The 14365-nt window shown below is 33.3% G+C and overlaps 1 protein-coding gene across 4 annotated transcripts in view; it reads left to right on the forward strand.

Moving 5' to 3' along the window:
* The window catches only part of Prp16 (ATP-dependent RNA helicase l(1)G0007), a 204964-nt gene that overhangs the window by 152002 nt on the left and 38597 nt on the right, over positions 1-14365 (forward strand). For all 4 annotated transcript variants that reach the window (XM_089633211.1, XM_089633213.1, XM_089633214.1 and 1 more), the window contains one exon: positions 1607-1690. In XM_089633211.1, coding sequence (XP_089489337.1) covers positions 1607-1690 — 84 coding nt within the window. The remainder of the gene's footprint in view (positions 1-1606; positions 1691-14365) is intronic.

The raw sequence follows: 14365 nt of genomic DNA on the forward strand, positions 1-14365 counted from the left end.
CCATATCATATCACTTTATTACCACGAGTGTATTGCCTTGGTGTCCCACAAGGATCCCACTTCAGCCCAATTTTATTTATTAATGACATTGTTCTATTTTTCAATGTTAATGTTTTACTTTTTGCTGATGACCTAAAGACTTATAAAATTATAATAAGTGTGTACGACTGAATTTGTATACAGAATAATCTGAAAACCTATACGACTGATGAGTCATCAATAAATTGCAAATCAATTTAAGTAAATGTCAAACTATTAGATTTTTAAAACCAAAAACCCGATCATATATCGATAAACGCTTATTGATTATAAACTCATTTCAGCCAGTGAAATAAATGATTTGGAGATAGTATTTGATTACAAATTAAATTTTTTGTCACATAAATATTATTACGAACAAGCAATTAAAATGCTCAGTTTATACTGCACGATTGTTTTTTTACATGATTTATGCTGTTATTAAAGGTACTTGTACCGTAAATAAATAAATAATATATGTTTAATACTGATATGTAGCGTGGGTGATTGTTCGGTATTAAGTATTTCGCGTGTATTTTTGACACAGACGGAATGATCGAAATACGAAGAAAACGTGTTTATACACCCGGTGGAACTGTTAAAAAATCTCGTGATATTTTCGCTTTGTTCACGGGAATAATTATTTTTAATCGTTTTAATGGCTAGTTGCTTTTTGCCTGCCTGGTGGATTTTCTGGCGATGTAAAAAATGTTAAATGTTTTTGTGAACACGTTTTATTGTCAATTTCTTAGTGTCTAGGTATAAAATACCCTTTCTACAATCATGCTCTACATGAGTTGCATAAATTATTCAATACCATGGCGTGACTCTGCATAAAATTTTAAATGATATTGTTTGAATTAAGTATTTTTCACAACATTTTTAAACTGTCGAAAAACAGCCCATAACGAATCTCGTTTTCTTACAATATGCACGTAGTTACCTATTCACTTTTTTATGTATTCCTCTGTGTTCGTTAAATATCTGAAAAGTGGGAGTAGCACCGGATGTACATAAAAAATAGGGCCTAATAAAAAAATGGTTTTATAAATAAAATTTTCATGAATTCTACTTGTCGAGTTTCGAGAATCATGACCCCCAACTCTCATTGACCTGATGAACCAGACTCCTTCACCCCTCTAGCTGCACAGAGAGCCTCGGATACCGACATTCCGAATACCTGTGATACTTGATCAGCCCAATGCCAATGAGTAATGCCACCCGGGAACCATTAATTGGATAACCAACACCATAGGTCACCCCAAGTGGCAAGTTAAGGCTGGTGATTTAGCAGGGGTGCCCGGGCTCTTGGGTGAGGTGTCACCAGGTCTTGGTGAGAGGCCGGCTTAGGGAGACCTTTTAAACTCTCCAGCCGGACTCTCAACCTTGCACCGCGGAGGGTCGGATTAATACGCGTAGAAAGTATGTTAGGATATGTTCTAGGCAGACAGTTGATAGCCTTTTTGATGCGTAGCTACTTCCAGAATGGATAGATTATTGAGTCTGTTCAGTTATCTATATGATAACATTTTTTTTTTCGTTTTCTTCTTAACTTTACTTTTATTAACACTTTTTTGATTTGTTTCAGGCTTTGCAAATTCATCTTCAACCCAGCGAAGGAGACATGCTCATCTTCATGCCCGGTCAAGAAGATATCGAAGTTACATGCGATGTAAGTTTTTTTTACGTCACATTTTCTCCTTAACCCCTCGAATACTTTTTATGTACTTTACGGCATAAACTGAGACGCACTCAAAAGTCGTTCTCCTTTTGTATCACGGTGAGATATATTATTCAATTAGTTAGAGTTAGAAAGCCAAAACCACGCTTTTTTTATTTTCATCTACAAGTTTACTATAATATACTTCCAAATAATTGCAATATATTCCAAAAAGCATCGACTGTAAAACTTTACACGTTTGCGAAAGATTTAATAAAGTTTGTGATTTTTTATATGACACGAACATTTTTAGTTTCATATTAAAGCGATGCACTACGTCATGTACCAGCGTTTAAAATGGTCCCCACATATAAATATTCTGAACAACAGAATAAGGAAACTATCATATATATTTAGATGTTTAAGAGATATTTTAAACGAAAAATTACTTAGAACCACATACTTCGCTTTCTGTCAATCAATTATACAATACGGCATTATAGGCTGGGGCGGTACATATAAAAATCAAACACAAACAATTTACGTATCACAAAAACTAATAATAAAAACCATATTAAAAAAACCCTATTCATATTCGTCCGAACTTTTATTCAAACAATTTAAGGTCAGAAAATTAAGTGCAATATACTTCTACCATGCAACATTACAAATTTATAAAAACAATATTCAAAATAAAATTGCACCCTTTAAAAATAACAGAAATCTTAGACAAACGTCCATACTTCCTACTCCTAAATGTAAAAAAAACAATAGGACAGTTCAACCATGAATATCTCGGAGTTATTTTTTCTGGTAATGAGTTATATCTAACTCATTACCAGAAAAAATTAGAAACATGAATACAAATATAAACGAATTCAAAAGCCACCTTAAAAAGTATTCCGAACAGTTGAACTGAATAATATCAAATATAAACCAATATAACAACACCCCCATACACACAAGCCCTGCTTATTTATGGGGGTACATCAAATACATATATTATGTAATTAATAACTGTACTATATTCAATATTGTGTAATCTAAATCATGTATCTTTTTTTTTCTAATAAAAAAAAAAAAAAAAGTAACATTTGAGCCGCTCACAATAACACTCCTTATTTAGACACTGATAAGATTTAAATTCCCGCCTCAAAACCAGCCGCCTGTTTTGATTTATGCAAGAAACAAAACATCGCCAAAAAGTGTGTTTAATTTATTTTGCAAAGTTCAGGCACAAATATTTCAATATTTTCGATCATTTTCCAAAGAACTTAATTTGCCACAAAAAATAATTAAACCATAACCGAAAAGAGATTCGTAAGTAGAAGATTTTGAACTTTAAAGCAGTTTTTATAGATCTGATACTTTATATTTTCTGGGCTTATCAAAAAAATGCTCCACTGTTTCAAAGGACAAGATGTGTTCTAACTGCAATATTTAATTAAAGCATCTGATATATTTCTAAGCGATCTTAGAATCTTTCAAAAACAGTATTTAATTTGGTATAATTAGTGTCATCCGGTAATACTTCTAAATAAATTAAAAATATCAAAATACCCGAGGGGTTAAACTTTTCCCGGAGCGTGGTTATATTTTTATGTAGAAACGGTTCACGGAATGTGACCAATATTGACTTAACAAAAACTGTTTATTAACAGATTGTTTTATTAAGTATTTTCTTACACAAATTGAATTTGGGTTTCGTGCTTCTTTTATGTAATAAAAAATACGGGCTTCGGTTCGCTTTACATTATTCACGTTCCATTATTTTATCTATATTTTGTTGATATTTACTACCTAAACATGATATCAAATTATTAAATGGGAAAAATAATACCGAATTCAGCAGAATTACGATTTCCGTGATTAGACAACCAAAAATTGGCCGAAATGAAACCATATCTGATTTTCGAATATGTATTTCATTTCATGGTTTCGCGTGTTAATCATAATATAGTCTGTTTTGGGAGACGTAAATCAGTTCAATAAGTATCTTCTTGATGAGATTAATATTTTTCAGCCACGGAAAGCCCTGTTCATGTTAGGAGTCGAAAACCTCCATTAACAATTCTCATCAGGGTATCTAGCACGGTAGATCGATAAAACGCTATATCTATTCGATTTTGCCCTGTTCATGTTAGGAGTCGAAAACCTCCATTAACAATTCTCATCAGGGTATCTAGCACGGTAGATCGATAAAAAGCTATATCTATTCGATTTTGATGAAATCCGTTATCCATAGTCAGTTGGCGATATTTGCGAGCACAGTCAGAATATGATTCCGACAGTCGGTAGACAAAATTCGCTGCTTTTAGCGCAGTCTCCAAGGTGTCGGGTAAGCTGTCAATATACACAACTCTTTGAACAATGTCGTTTGTTATGTGAAATAACTGGCTTATTAATGAATGGAGATGAACTAATGAAGCTCTTAGAATTGAAAGAAATCATATACGTGATCCATAGATTTAATTAATTCATCAAAGACGCGATCAATTCATTTCGTTCCAGCCTGGAGAATCAAAAGGTGTTAATTAGTTAGACTTCATTAACTAATATTAACTTCCTTTTTAGTGCCAAAAAGTAGTGTTGAGATTTGAAACCCTTTTTCACTAATACACTAGTAGTTTTGCGAACTCTGCGAACAGCCTCGCGTCTGAAAAAGGTATGTTTCTAATTTTCTCTTGTTTAATCAATCGAAAAATTTCCCCTGAAACCGTAAGATTTGTAAATATATACTTAAATGCAAATCATAAATATTTTACGTAACTTTTTTATTTAAAATTAGTAATTATATATTATACAATTTGTCCAAAGAAATGTCACCATCTCAATGACAATTTTTTTTCAAACATTCTTCAGGCCGGTAGATAAAAATGATTATTCCGATTTAACAGCTCGTAGTAGGAACCGGAATGTAACAAACATAATTTCGCTACGCTCAGTCAAAAATGTTTCTGCAATTTTACCATTTTTATTATTTCTGCGTCCTAGGTATTCAAAATTCAAACCACGCAAGAACAAACGATTCTTTCATCATTAAATCCGAAACTTCTGCTAACTGCTGTATTTTTAATGAATTATTGATCGTTTTGCATTAGCATGAAAAGGCCCAGCGTTTAAAATATTGCACGCTACGTATTAATAGTCCCAGTAAAGCAAAGCCAAGGCCGGACGAGGTGAAGGTCGTTCAATGTCACTCAAAGGACCGGACCATTTCCGTGCTTCTGTAATGCTTATGCTTCTATTCATTTCGTAACCGACAAAATGACATAAGAATATGTTACGGCTGAACAGTTTTGTAATAAAAAAAATTGCGTAGTTTATATTTCCCTCGTGGATTTGAATTCGTGAGATTGGCATATTATTGAACTGATTTTTTTGCTCATAAAAGTGATTGTTTTCGTTTTACATAATAATTTTGCAGTTGGTGTAGGAAAACATCAAACATATACAAAGCTCTAAGTAGTCTCAAAGATTTCCGCACACTCTCAAGAATTTTAATCCTGAGTATATTCAAAGGTGGTCTCAATGCAAATGAGTTCCATCTCAGAGACGCCCTTATTGAAGAAATTCATCTGTTTCGTTCCTACGATTTCTCTGTAACATGGAAACCTGGACTCTGAACCAAGCATCGACAATAGAGATATGTGTTTGGATTAAATTATGTGGAATATGGAGTATACGCTCTTCCTCAAAATACCACTTACATCACACAAAGATCAATGGAGAGAGATGTGCTAGGTATAATCTATATTTAAGTACGAATATTCTGGGAAATAGCACTGTAAATAGATGAAATAACGTATTAGTCCAGTGCAATTAGCGATTCGCGATCGTAATTATTCCGGTAGTCCCAATTTTTTTTATATGGCGCGGTTTCGGCCGGTTTTTTCAAAATGGCGGCGCGAGCACAGGTGCGCCAAGGTCGGAAACTCAGATTTTACATCAGGGGATCAGTTTATAAAACATAAAAAATTGGGACTACCGGAATAATTAAGATCGCGACCCCCTTTTTGGCGCTAATTGCACTGGCCTATACGGTGGCGTCGTGGTTTGGGAAAGAGAAACATAAGTCGTCCACCATTAAGATGGTCTGAAAGTCTAAACATTAAAAATTATTTGAGGGAGGCCTAACTTGACTCCATAACGCTTATGAAGTTGAAAAAAATCACTTATTAAAATACCACTGTTTAAAACCGATTTCATGACTGCATCTTCAAAAAATATCTTGTTTTGATATTTCTTTCCAATATCTAGTATCAGTATTGTTTTCTATATAATTGTATATTTTATTTGCAATCGAAAAACTTTTCGCGAATGGTACCGATAAATTCGCTACTCTAATTCGGGCTGTCTAGTTATTTAATCAATAATGCCTTGGCATATAATAATGTTACGACGCTCCGTAAATCGCTAACCGCCGGTCTCAAAATAGAAATGCCAATCGATCCAGCTCACAAAGCTCCAAAATGCAACATAGCTGGCCAAAAATACTTGTGAAAAAATTAAATTAAAATAAATTTATTATGTTTATATGGTATTTAAAAACTAATAGTGATTTTCAACCACATGAAGAGAATGATTTAAAAATATCTACAATAATTTTTCGGCAGGTTAGTTGATCTTTCATATCAATATTTCTTGTCATTGAATTCAGAAAAATATAGATTTTTTGTTTGTTTATACAGTTTTCAAACGCGCTCTTCTAATAATCTTTTTTAAAACAAGAGGTTGGTCTGAAAATAATTGTAATATATTACAAGTTATAATTAGAAAGAAAATACGTTATGCCTAAATGGGGCATTGAGCAATTTCTCGAAATTATAAAAGTTTATTATTGTAGAAAGCAATCACTTTGTGGTTTGACATATTTAATAAAATATAATAAAATACTTTTTGTTTTAAAACCACGAGTTTTTAATAATTTTTAGAACCTACCGGTTTCGATTTACTCAAGCATCTTCAGGGTACAAATTATTACTAGACAAGAAGTACAAAGTGTGAGCTTATATATAAAAAAAATTTTTGAGGGAGACAACATGATATAAAAAAGTGGGTGTGTCAAGCCTACGCAAGACAGAAGTGAAACTTCTAGTTTCAGCTGATGCTTGGCGTGGCGCAGTTCGCTGGTGTCTGAGAGAGAGGAAAGAAGAGAAGAGAGAGAACGTTCGTGAGCGGCTCCCCCACCTCAACAAGGTTTCACTTCAAAAATGCCACAGCCGAGAATCGAACCTCGCTTAACTGATTGAAAGCCAACCACGCTGAGCACCAACTGTAAGCAAAGCCGCATAAATTGATTATATTATGTAGGTTCTGAAAATATGAGAGCTTGTTATGTTTTATAATGTTACCTACATCACACCCAAAATATAATATATTTTTAAAAATAATGTACAATGTACAGAAATAGAATCCCACACAAGATCGCGTAGTGCGCTCTAGCGAACGGATATTTTATCAGAGGGAGATAGTTTTAATTTTTTTTTCTGTAAATTATTACATATTATCAAAATAAATAAATTAATTAAATAAATGTAATACAATTATCATAATATACGGATTAGATAATAATTTTAATCCAACACAATAACGCAAAGCGCGCTCTAGCGGAGTAATGTTTTATCACAGTGAGATAAGTGTTTTTATTATTTTGCAATATTATTTTCTTTTAAAAAATGTTCTGACCTACTAAAAAATAAGATATTGAATGAAAAAGGCGTTAAAAACAAAAAAATAATGTGCGATGGCCGAGAATCGAACTCGGATCAACTGCTTGGAAGGCAACTATGCTGACCATTACACCACCAACGCCAGTTGTCGGGATGAGCTAAGAAGCATTTATATGTTACTTCAAAACTTTGACTAGATCAAATGAACTTTAATCGGTGGTGGGGGTACCCGCATTTTCGTTTCGGTCATGAGTCGGTTTTACTCCGGTCCTCGAAATTGCATGACGCGCGTAAAGAAGTTTCACTTCAATAACAAACACAGAGAACTTCAGAGAACTGTACTTCTTGTCTAGTAATAATTTGTACCCTGAAGATGCTTGAGTAAAGCGAAACCGGTCGGTTCTAAAAATTATTAAAAACACGTGGTTTTTAACCAAAAAGTATTTTATTTTATTTTATTATAAATGTTTAAAATTGGTCTTGATTAATAAAATTTTCTTCACTGTGAAACAATAGAATATTTGCATAGAATCGGTCACTTTTTTAAATCAAGAACTTAACACATAGGGCTGTTATTTATAAAAAGCAACACTACTTAAATCGGGCCAAATACGCGAGCACACATCTCTCAGGTGCACGAATGCGATCGTAGTTGATGCGCAAAGAAACCTATGATGTGGCATGCTGAAATTGCCGATTTACCATTGTTTAAATAAAAATTCTTTAAGTATTTATCCTTATATCAAAATAATATTGCAACATTTTATTAAGATTTGCCTTTGTCGAAATCATATTTTTGGCCACCTAATATTGTGATCCGGACGTATGTGCGTCTGCACTGTTCACGCTAATGCAGGGTCTCCTGCGACCGTTTCCACAAACAAAACGTCAAACATTACCTCAAATTTTTTTGTTGTCGTCCACATTCCGTCTCCATTTGTTGAAACAATTGGGGGCGTGGCCTTAGACATTTTGTGAATGTCTGATGAAAAAGACTTGTGTGCTCTCGGTTTTTCGCTGTTAACTGTCAAGATGAGTTCTGACGAGGAAGACGTTCTTGTAGTTTTAGCGATCGCAGAAATTATTGCACCAGGGAGGATATACGGATGTCGGGTTCGACCGTCCCCTCGACCTCGAAATTTTAATTTATATCAGTAATTGAAAATAAAAAACAGATTTGGTATATTTATTGTTATTAAGTTTAATTTGTAGAACTCCATTTTATTTTTTTATTTTTTATATATACAATAATATTATTATTGGGTTTATAAAAACAGTTTATTTTTAAACAAGTTCTGCTGTGTAATTATTATTACGCGTGACAGCTGTTTCGCCCTCTGAAGGTTTGATAATGCCTTCAGAGGGCGAAACAGCTGTCACGCGTAATAATAATTACACAGCAGAACTTGTTTAAAAATAAACTGTTTTTATAAACCCAATAATAATATTATTGTATATATAAAAAAAAAAAAAAAAAAAAAAAAAAAAAAAGATTTGTTATAGATAATTTCCTCCGCATCTCGGAAACTGATTTCGAAGAATTAGTTTAATTTATTCGGCCAGATATTAAAAAAGACACCTTTCGTTAAAAATGCGACTTGCTTTCACATTTCTATTTCTTGCAACTGGGTATTCATGTACAAGCCCACTTGAGAATCTCGAAACAACAATTGTCAAAAATTGTTCCGGAGGTTTGTTGGGCCCTCTAAAATAGACTTAAAAGACTTAATTTAATAATTTAAATGTAATGAAATAACAAAATTTTAAAAATTAGTTAGAGATATTCTATAAAAAATAATATAACCATTAAAGATGAGTTCATGATAGAAATAATCATCCATACGACATTATTTATTTCCAATTTATTAAACTCAATTATTATGCTCGGTCAGTGCACATAACCTCAAAAACTCGTACAATTTATGCTCCGTGACAGACCTCATCGCGCGGTGATTGTCAAAACATGGAATAATCCCCTCCCCTGTCTTCCCGTTTCGAATGCCCGGAGAATGTTTTCCATCGGCCACGGAAAACACGAACATTGCGTTTTCGAACAAAAATGTGGGTGGGAACGCCCCTTTTTCGAATACCACTAGTATTCATATATCACCGTAAACATAAAGCCCATTCATGTGCTTTTGCAAATTACTGCCCTTACGTGGAACATAGAAATGAAATGTGGTATTCTAATTTTAATAGCTTGAGATAACTTATAAAACCTTGTTACAAATTACTAACTTGAACTGCTTCGGGCTCCAGTATCCAGGGTGTTGCAGTTTCCCTGATGTTAGCAAATCTCCGATGCGAGAACGAACCAACAAAAGAAAACTATTACAAAAACGCTTTATTCTAAACAGGGCGATAACTACCTTTACCGTTTCCTGTGTGGTATATAATGTGATAAGATAACGAGTGAGAATTTTGGTTAACCGAACAATACTGAACAGTGCAAACAGAAAATTTTGAAAAGTTATTAATATATATTAAAGACACGAAGAGTGATAAAAAATAGGTTAACTAGGTTAGGTTGTTTAAATTTTGATAATGGACTTGACCGCCGAAACAGTTGTCACAAAAATAAAAATAAAATTCTTGCAGAACCTCAATTAGAAAAGTAAATAAACGGGGTTGTACGAATTAATCGTAATGACATTTTTTTATTATTATTATAAAAGTAGCGACCCGCCCCGGCTTCGCACGGGTGCAATGCACTAATGTGGCATCATAAGAGTCCGAGCGACACATGTACTATCCGATCCATTTTAAGCGCTTTGACATTGACAGTTTAGAGTTCCTAAAAGTGCGTTTAGCAATAATTTTATTCTACGTAATGTGCTTTTTTTATTAATATTTTATTGATAATTAAACACACATTTTTTGCACAGCTTTTTTTAGATAATATTAGCTGTAAATATTTTTTATCTTGAATCAGACTATACTGTCAGTAACTACAGAATGTCTTTATGACAATGTTTATAGCTGTTCTATCATTAGACAGCACAAATAGATTTTGCTTAGAAGTTACACGCGAAAGGGCTACATATAAGTTTTCCATCTGAAAAACACTCAACGCTCAAATCTAAACCTGCAACATTGAATGTTTGAACCCTGTGACTTGTTAATGGTCATTGAAAAATACAGTTTTACTGGAAATTACCAAATATATAAGCCTTGTTTAGGAGGTATAGGAGTTTTTAGGAGGCATAGGAGGAGGAGAAAATAACAAATTAACTAATAATCGCAATATTTACAAAATAATAACACTAAAAAAAAACTAAAATAAAACACTTCAATTACCTCAACCAAACATATGTTGACTAATTTTCGTCAAACAAATAGTTGAGTATTGGAGAGTTGAGCGCAGAAATGGAAGGAATGCTTGCCATTCAGGATAGTCATTAATACTAAAAATTATAGGAAGCATATAATCTAAGATACAAATCAAATTGATGATTTATGTAGAAAATTTTTAGCTTTTCCGGAAACTATAGAACATATTATATCGGTATGTTCTAGGTATATTAGCGCCGTCCGAGTATACATTTAGGCATACTCAAGTTTTAAAAATAATTAACCAAAGTTTGGTAATTAAACATAACTTGATTAGCTGCCGTAATATAGTACCATATTACGAATACGAACCAAATTCATTTGTAGAAAATTAATTTTATAAAATATATTATGATAAAACTATACGAATAGACCATACGATTAGTCGAACAGACCCGATATAGTTTTACATGACAAAATTTTAAAAAATAACTTATATCATTGATGTCGCTATTCCAATTTCCGGTAATATTCAAAAATCTGTTTCTGAAAAAATAAGAAAATACACAGATTTAGAAAATGAGATTAAAAGAATTTGGCATTCTCAGACTATAAAAATATTACCATTTGTTATTTCGGCTACTGGCATTATAATCGTACCTAGCTGTCTCATTCAAAATTTAGGCGTATTAGATCTGTCAAAGAATTTATATATAAAAATGCATAAATCAGTCATTTTAAATTTATGTACGATTACGAAAGATTGATTAAATATTTATATTGAGGGATCAGTAGGATTTATAGGTCCAATTAGAAGTTCTACCGAGCCGAACCCTCTGATATGAAAATATCTGGAGTCGGTGAATTATTTTCCCATTTGATCTCTGGTGATTTGACGTGTTGTTCTTGTATTGTTTTGTATTTATTATGCTTATATAATGCACTTGCATAATGTGGATTGACCAGATGATCATTTGTGGAAAAGTGTGTGGAAGGGTTTAGTTTTTCCTGTGGGGAAGATTTAACCCGGACATAAAGTCGGAAAAAAATAACTTGTGTTTTACCTTTGAAAACCAAATAATATTTTTAGTATGTTTACTTGGTTGTTATCCAACACGGAGAGCTCCGATATACTTGTTATCGCGACAAGTACTCGGTACTCGCTGAGGCGGCTTTTGTGCGTGCGGCAAATAGTCTTGTTGCAAGTGATTTTTCAAATTGCGATATCTTCTAAGATATCGATTTAAATTATATGTTGTACAGGGAAATTTTAATAAACATTAAATGCTATTTAATGCGACGAGAATTAATATTTTATTGGCCACATTGCGTCGCAAATAACACATAATATATGTAAAAGATAAAAATTATTACTGTGGGTTATCCTTAGGACAGACAGGTCTACAGACTTTTCTGTAGGCCTTTTCAAAATATACAATTTCGCAGTACAATATTTTATTGTATCTTGTAAGGTTTAGCGAGTGTTAGCAATGTAAGCGCCCGAATTTTTTTTTTTGACTTGATAACAAAACGTCGACTTTTCCATACTTTCTATAAATATAATATGCATGTTTTAAATACATAAACTTTCCGGGTGAAATTCTCTAAACGATAGTGAAAACCGAATTAAAATCTGTTGCGTAGTTTGGGAGGACTGACTTTATTTTATACTGTTTAGAGATTTAGAGATTGACTTTTTGACTTGACTGTAACTTTTAGAGGCTATTTTTTTTCACTTTTAATGACTTTGTTATATCACTTCTAAGAGTTCAAATCCCGTCTTGCTCAAGTAAATTTTATTTGATTAATTTGTGTTATTTCACAATATATTCATTTAAAATAACATATAGTATATTTGTGGCACGTTCTAGAGTGGAAAATACTCTCAGTATCGCCCTGGTGTAAGACCACCATTCAGAATTGAAACGTTTCTTGAAATGAGTTTAGCCGTGTTTGGTGACCGGATCTGAATAGCCATTTACTCCCCACCTTCCTCTTCCCCATCTCCTTGCCCTCAACACAACCTTCAGCCTCACAACATACCCGAATCGGGGATGCCATAATCTCACTGGCTCCAGACGGCTGGGAGCAGTTGGGGACTCTTGTGCGGTATACATGAAAAAAAAAATTGTGTTTTATTTTGTCACTGTTCTTATTTCGTCTTGAAACCAGAATTTGCATGTACTTTCATTGGCACCCAACGTGGGGCAGAGTGATTTATGTACTTTCATTGGCAACCAACGTGGGGCAGAGTGATTTATATACTTTCATTGGCATCCAACGTGGGACAGAGTGATTTGTGTACTTTCATTGGCATCCAACGTGGGGCAGAGCAATTTATGTATTACCATTGGCACCCAACGTGGGGCAGAGTTATTTATGTACTTTCATTGGCACCCAACGTGGGGCAGAGCAATTTATGTACTTTATTTGAACCCAACGTGGGGCAGAGCAATTTAAAGTCTTATTCTTATTTTATTACATGTGATAATTTTGGAAACCCTCTAAGAATAGTACCGATGTTATGTTTTTATACCGTTTCATTATCTAAAATGTACTTTATTCATATTGAATTACATACATATTATTTACCACGTTTGACATTGTTTTCCGTTTGGTAATAATAATTCATGTTTCCAAGGAGATACTTCAGATAAGAGATGATTCTGTCATCATTGATAAAGGATACTTCATAATGTGTATGTTAGATATTATTTACTTGATTATAATGTTCTGCCTTTGCTTCCCGGCCCTAGAGTGGGGTTGAAAATATGGAGCAAACAATATGGCGTCTTGTTTTATTTTTTTCACAGTTAACGGTTCTCCACAATAGCGATCAAATAATTAAAATCTAAAGTTCCAAGATTTAAAAAAATGTGCAAATGTTCAGAACTCACCGACAACATATGTTAGATGAGTTAAAATGAGGCAATGATCATTTGGACAATTAAATTTTGTTGATCGTCGATTTAAATACTGACATTGGCATCTATAAAATCAATCTCAAAGTGTTTATTTTATTTTATTTTTTATTTTAATTTATTTTTTACTTGTCGTTTATTTTTTACTTCACTTCGAAGCCATTATCAAACTGTCTACCTGTCTAAACCTGAACTACATATTGCCTTTGAAAGGCGAATCGGTAACATAAACGAAAATATGTATTAAGTTCTACAAATTACAAACATAAACCTTTTTTTAAAGATCCTAATATGATTAGTTAATATCATGGACTAAATAAATACAAAGAGAGGTTGTAGCCATAATAGTCGAACAAAAACATATGGCACATTCTTGTTGAATCTTTCGTAGCCGAAACGAATCGAATAAGAAAAGGATGGCAATTCAGAGAATATGTGTGTACGGATGGAAAAGCAATACAACGGCACAAGTATCTCTCGATGTTAGTATCAAGCGAGAAACAAAACGCACGAGAAAGGGAAAACAATTCAAAGAATGTGTGCGTTCGGATGAAATAGCTGTATTAAAATTGTAACAGCCCGCCCCAGCAAGCCGTTCGAGCAGCGTAGTAGAATACGAAGTATTGTCACTATGCTTGTTCTTCCCTACACTTATGTGTTTCTGAGTTCCTTACCTCGCTTTATTTTATTTCGACATACACCGATTTCGGGTAGCCAAAAGCCTTGAATAATTATATTTATTTAAATTATAAGTGATTAGTGTGTATTTACGAATGGAAAGAAACTCCATCGGATTTGTTTTTTGCTTGAGAATGATTTTACAC

This window comes from Hesperophylax consimilis, chromosome 7, assembly GCF_061612785.1.
Source record: "Hesperophylax consimilis isolate HC1 chromosome 7, BYU_Hcon_1.0, whole genome shotgun sequence".
Classification (NCBI taxonomy): domain Eukaryota; kingdom Metazoa; phylum Arthropoda; class Insecta; order Trichoptera; family Limnephilidae; genus Hesperophylax; species Hesperophylax consimilis.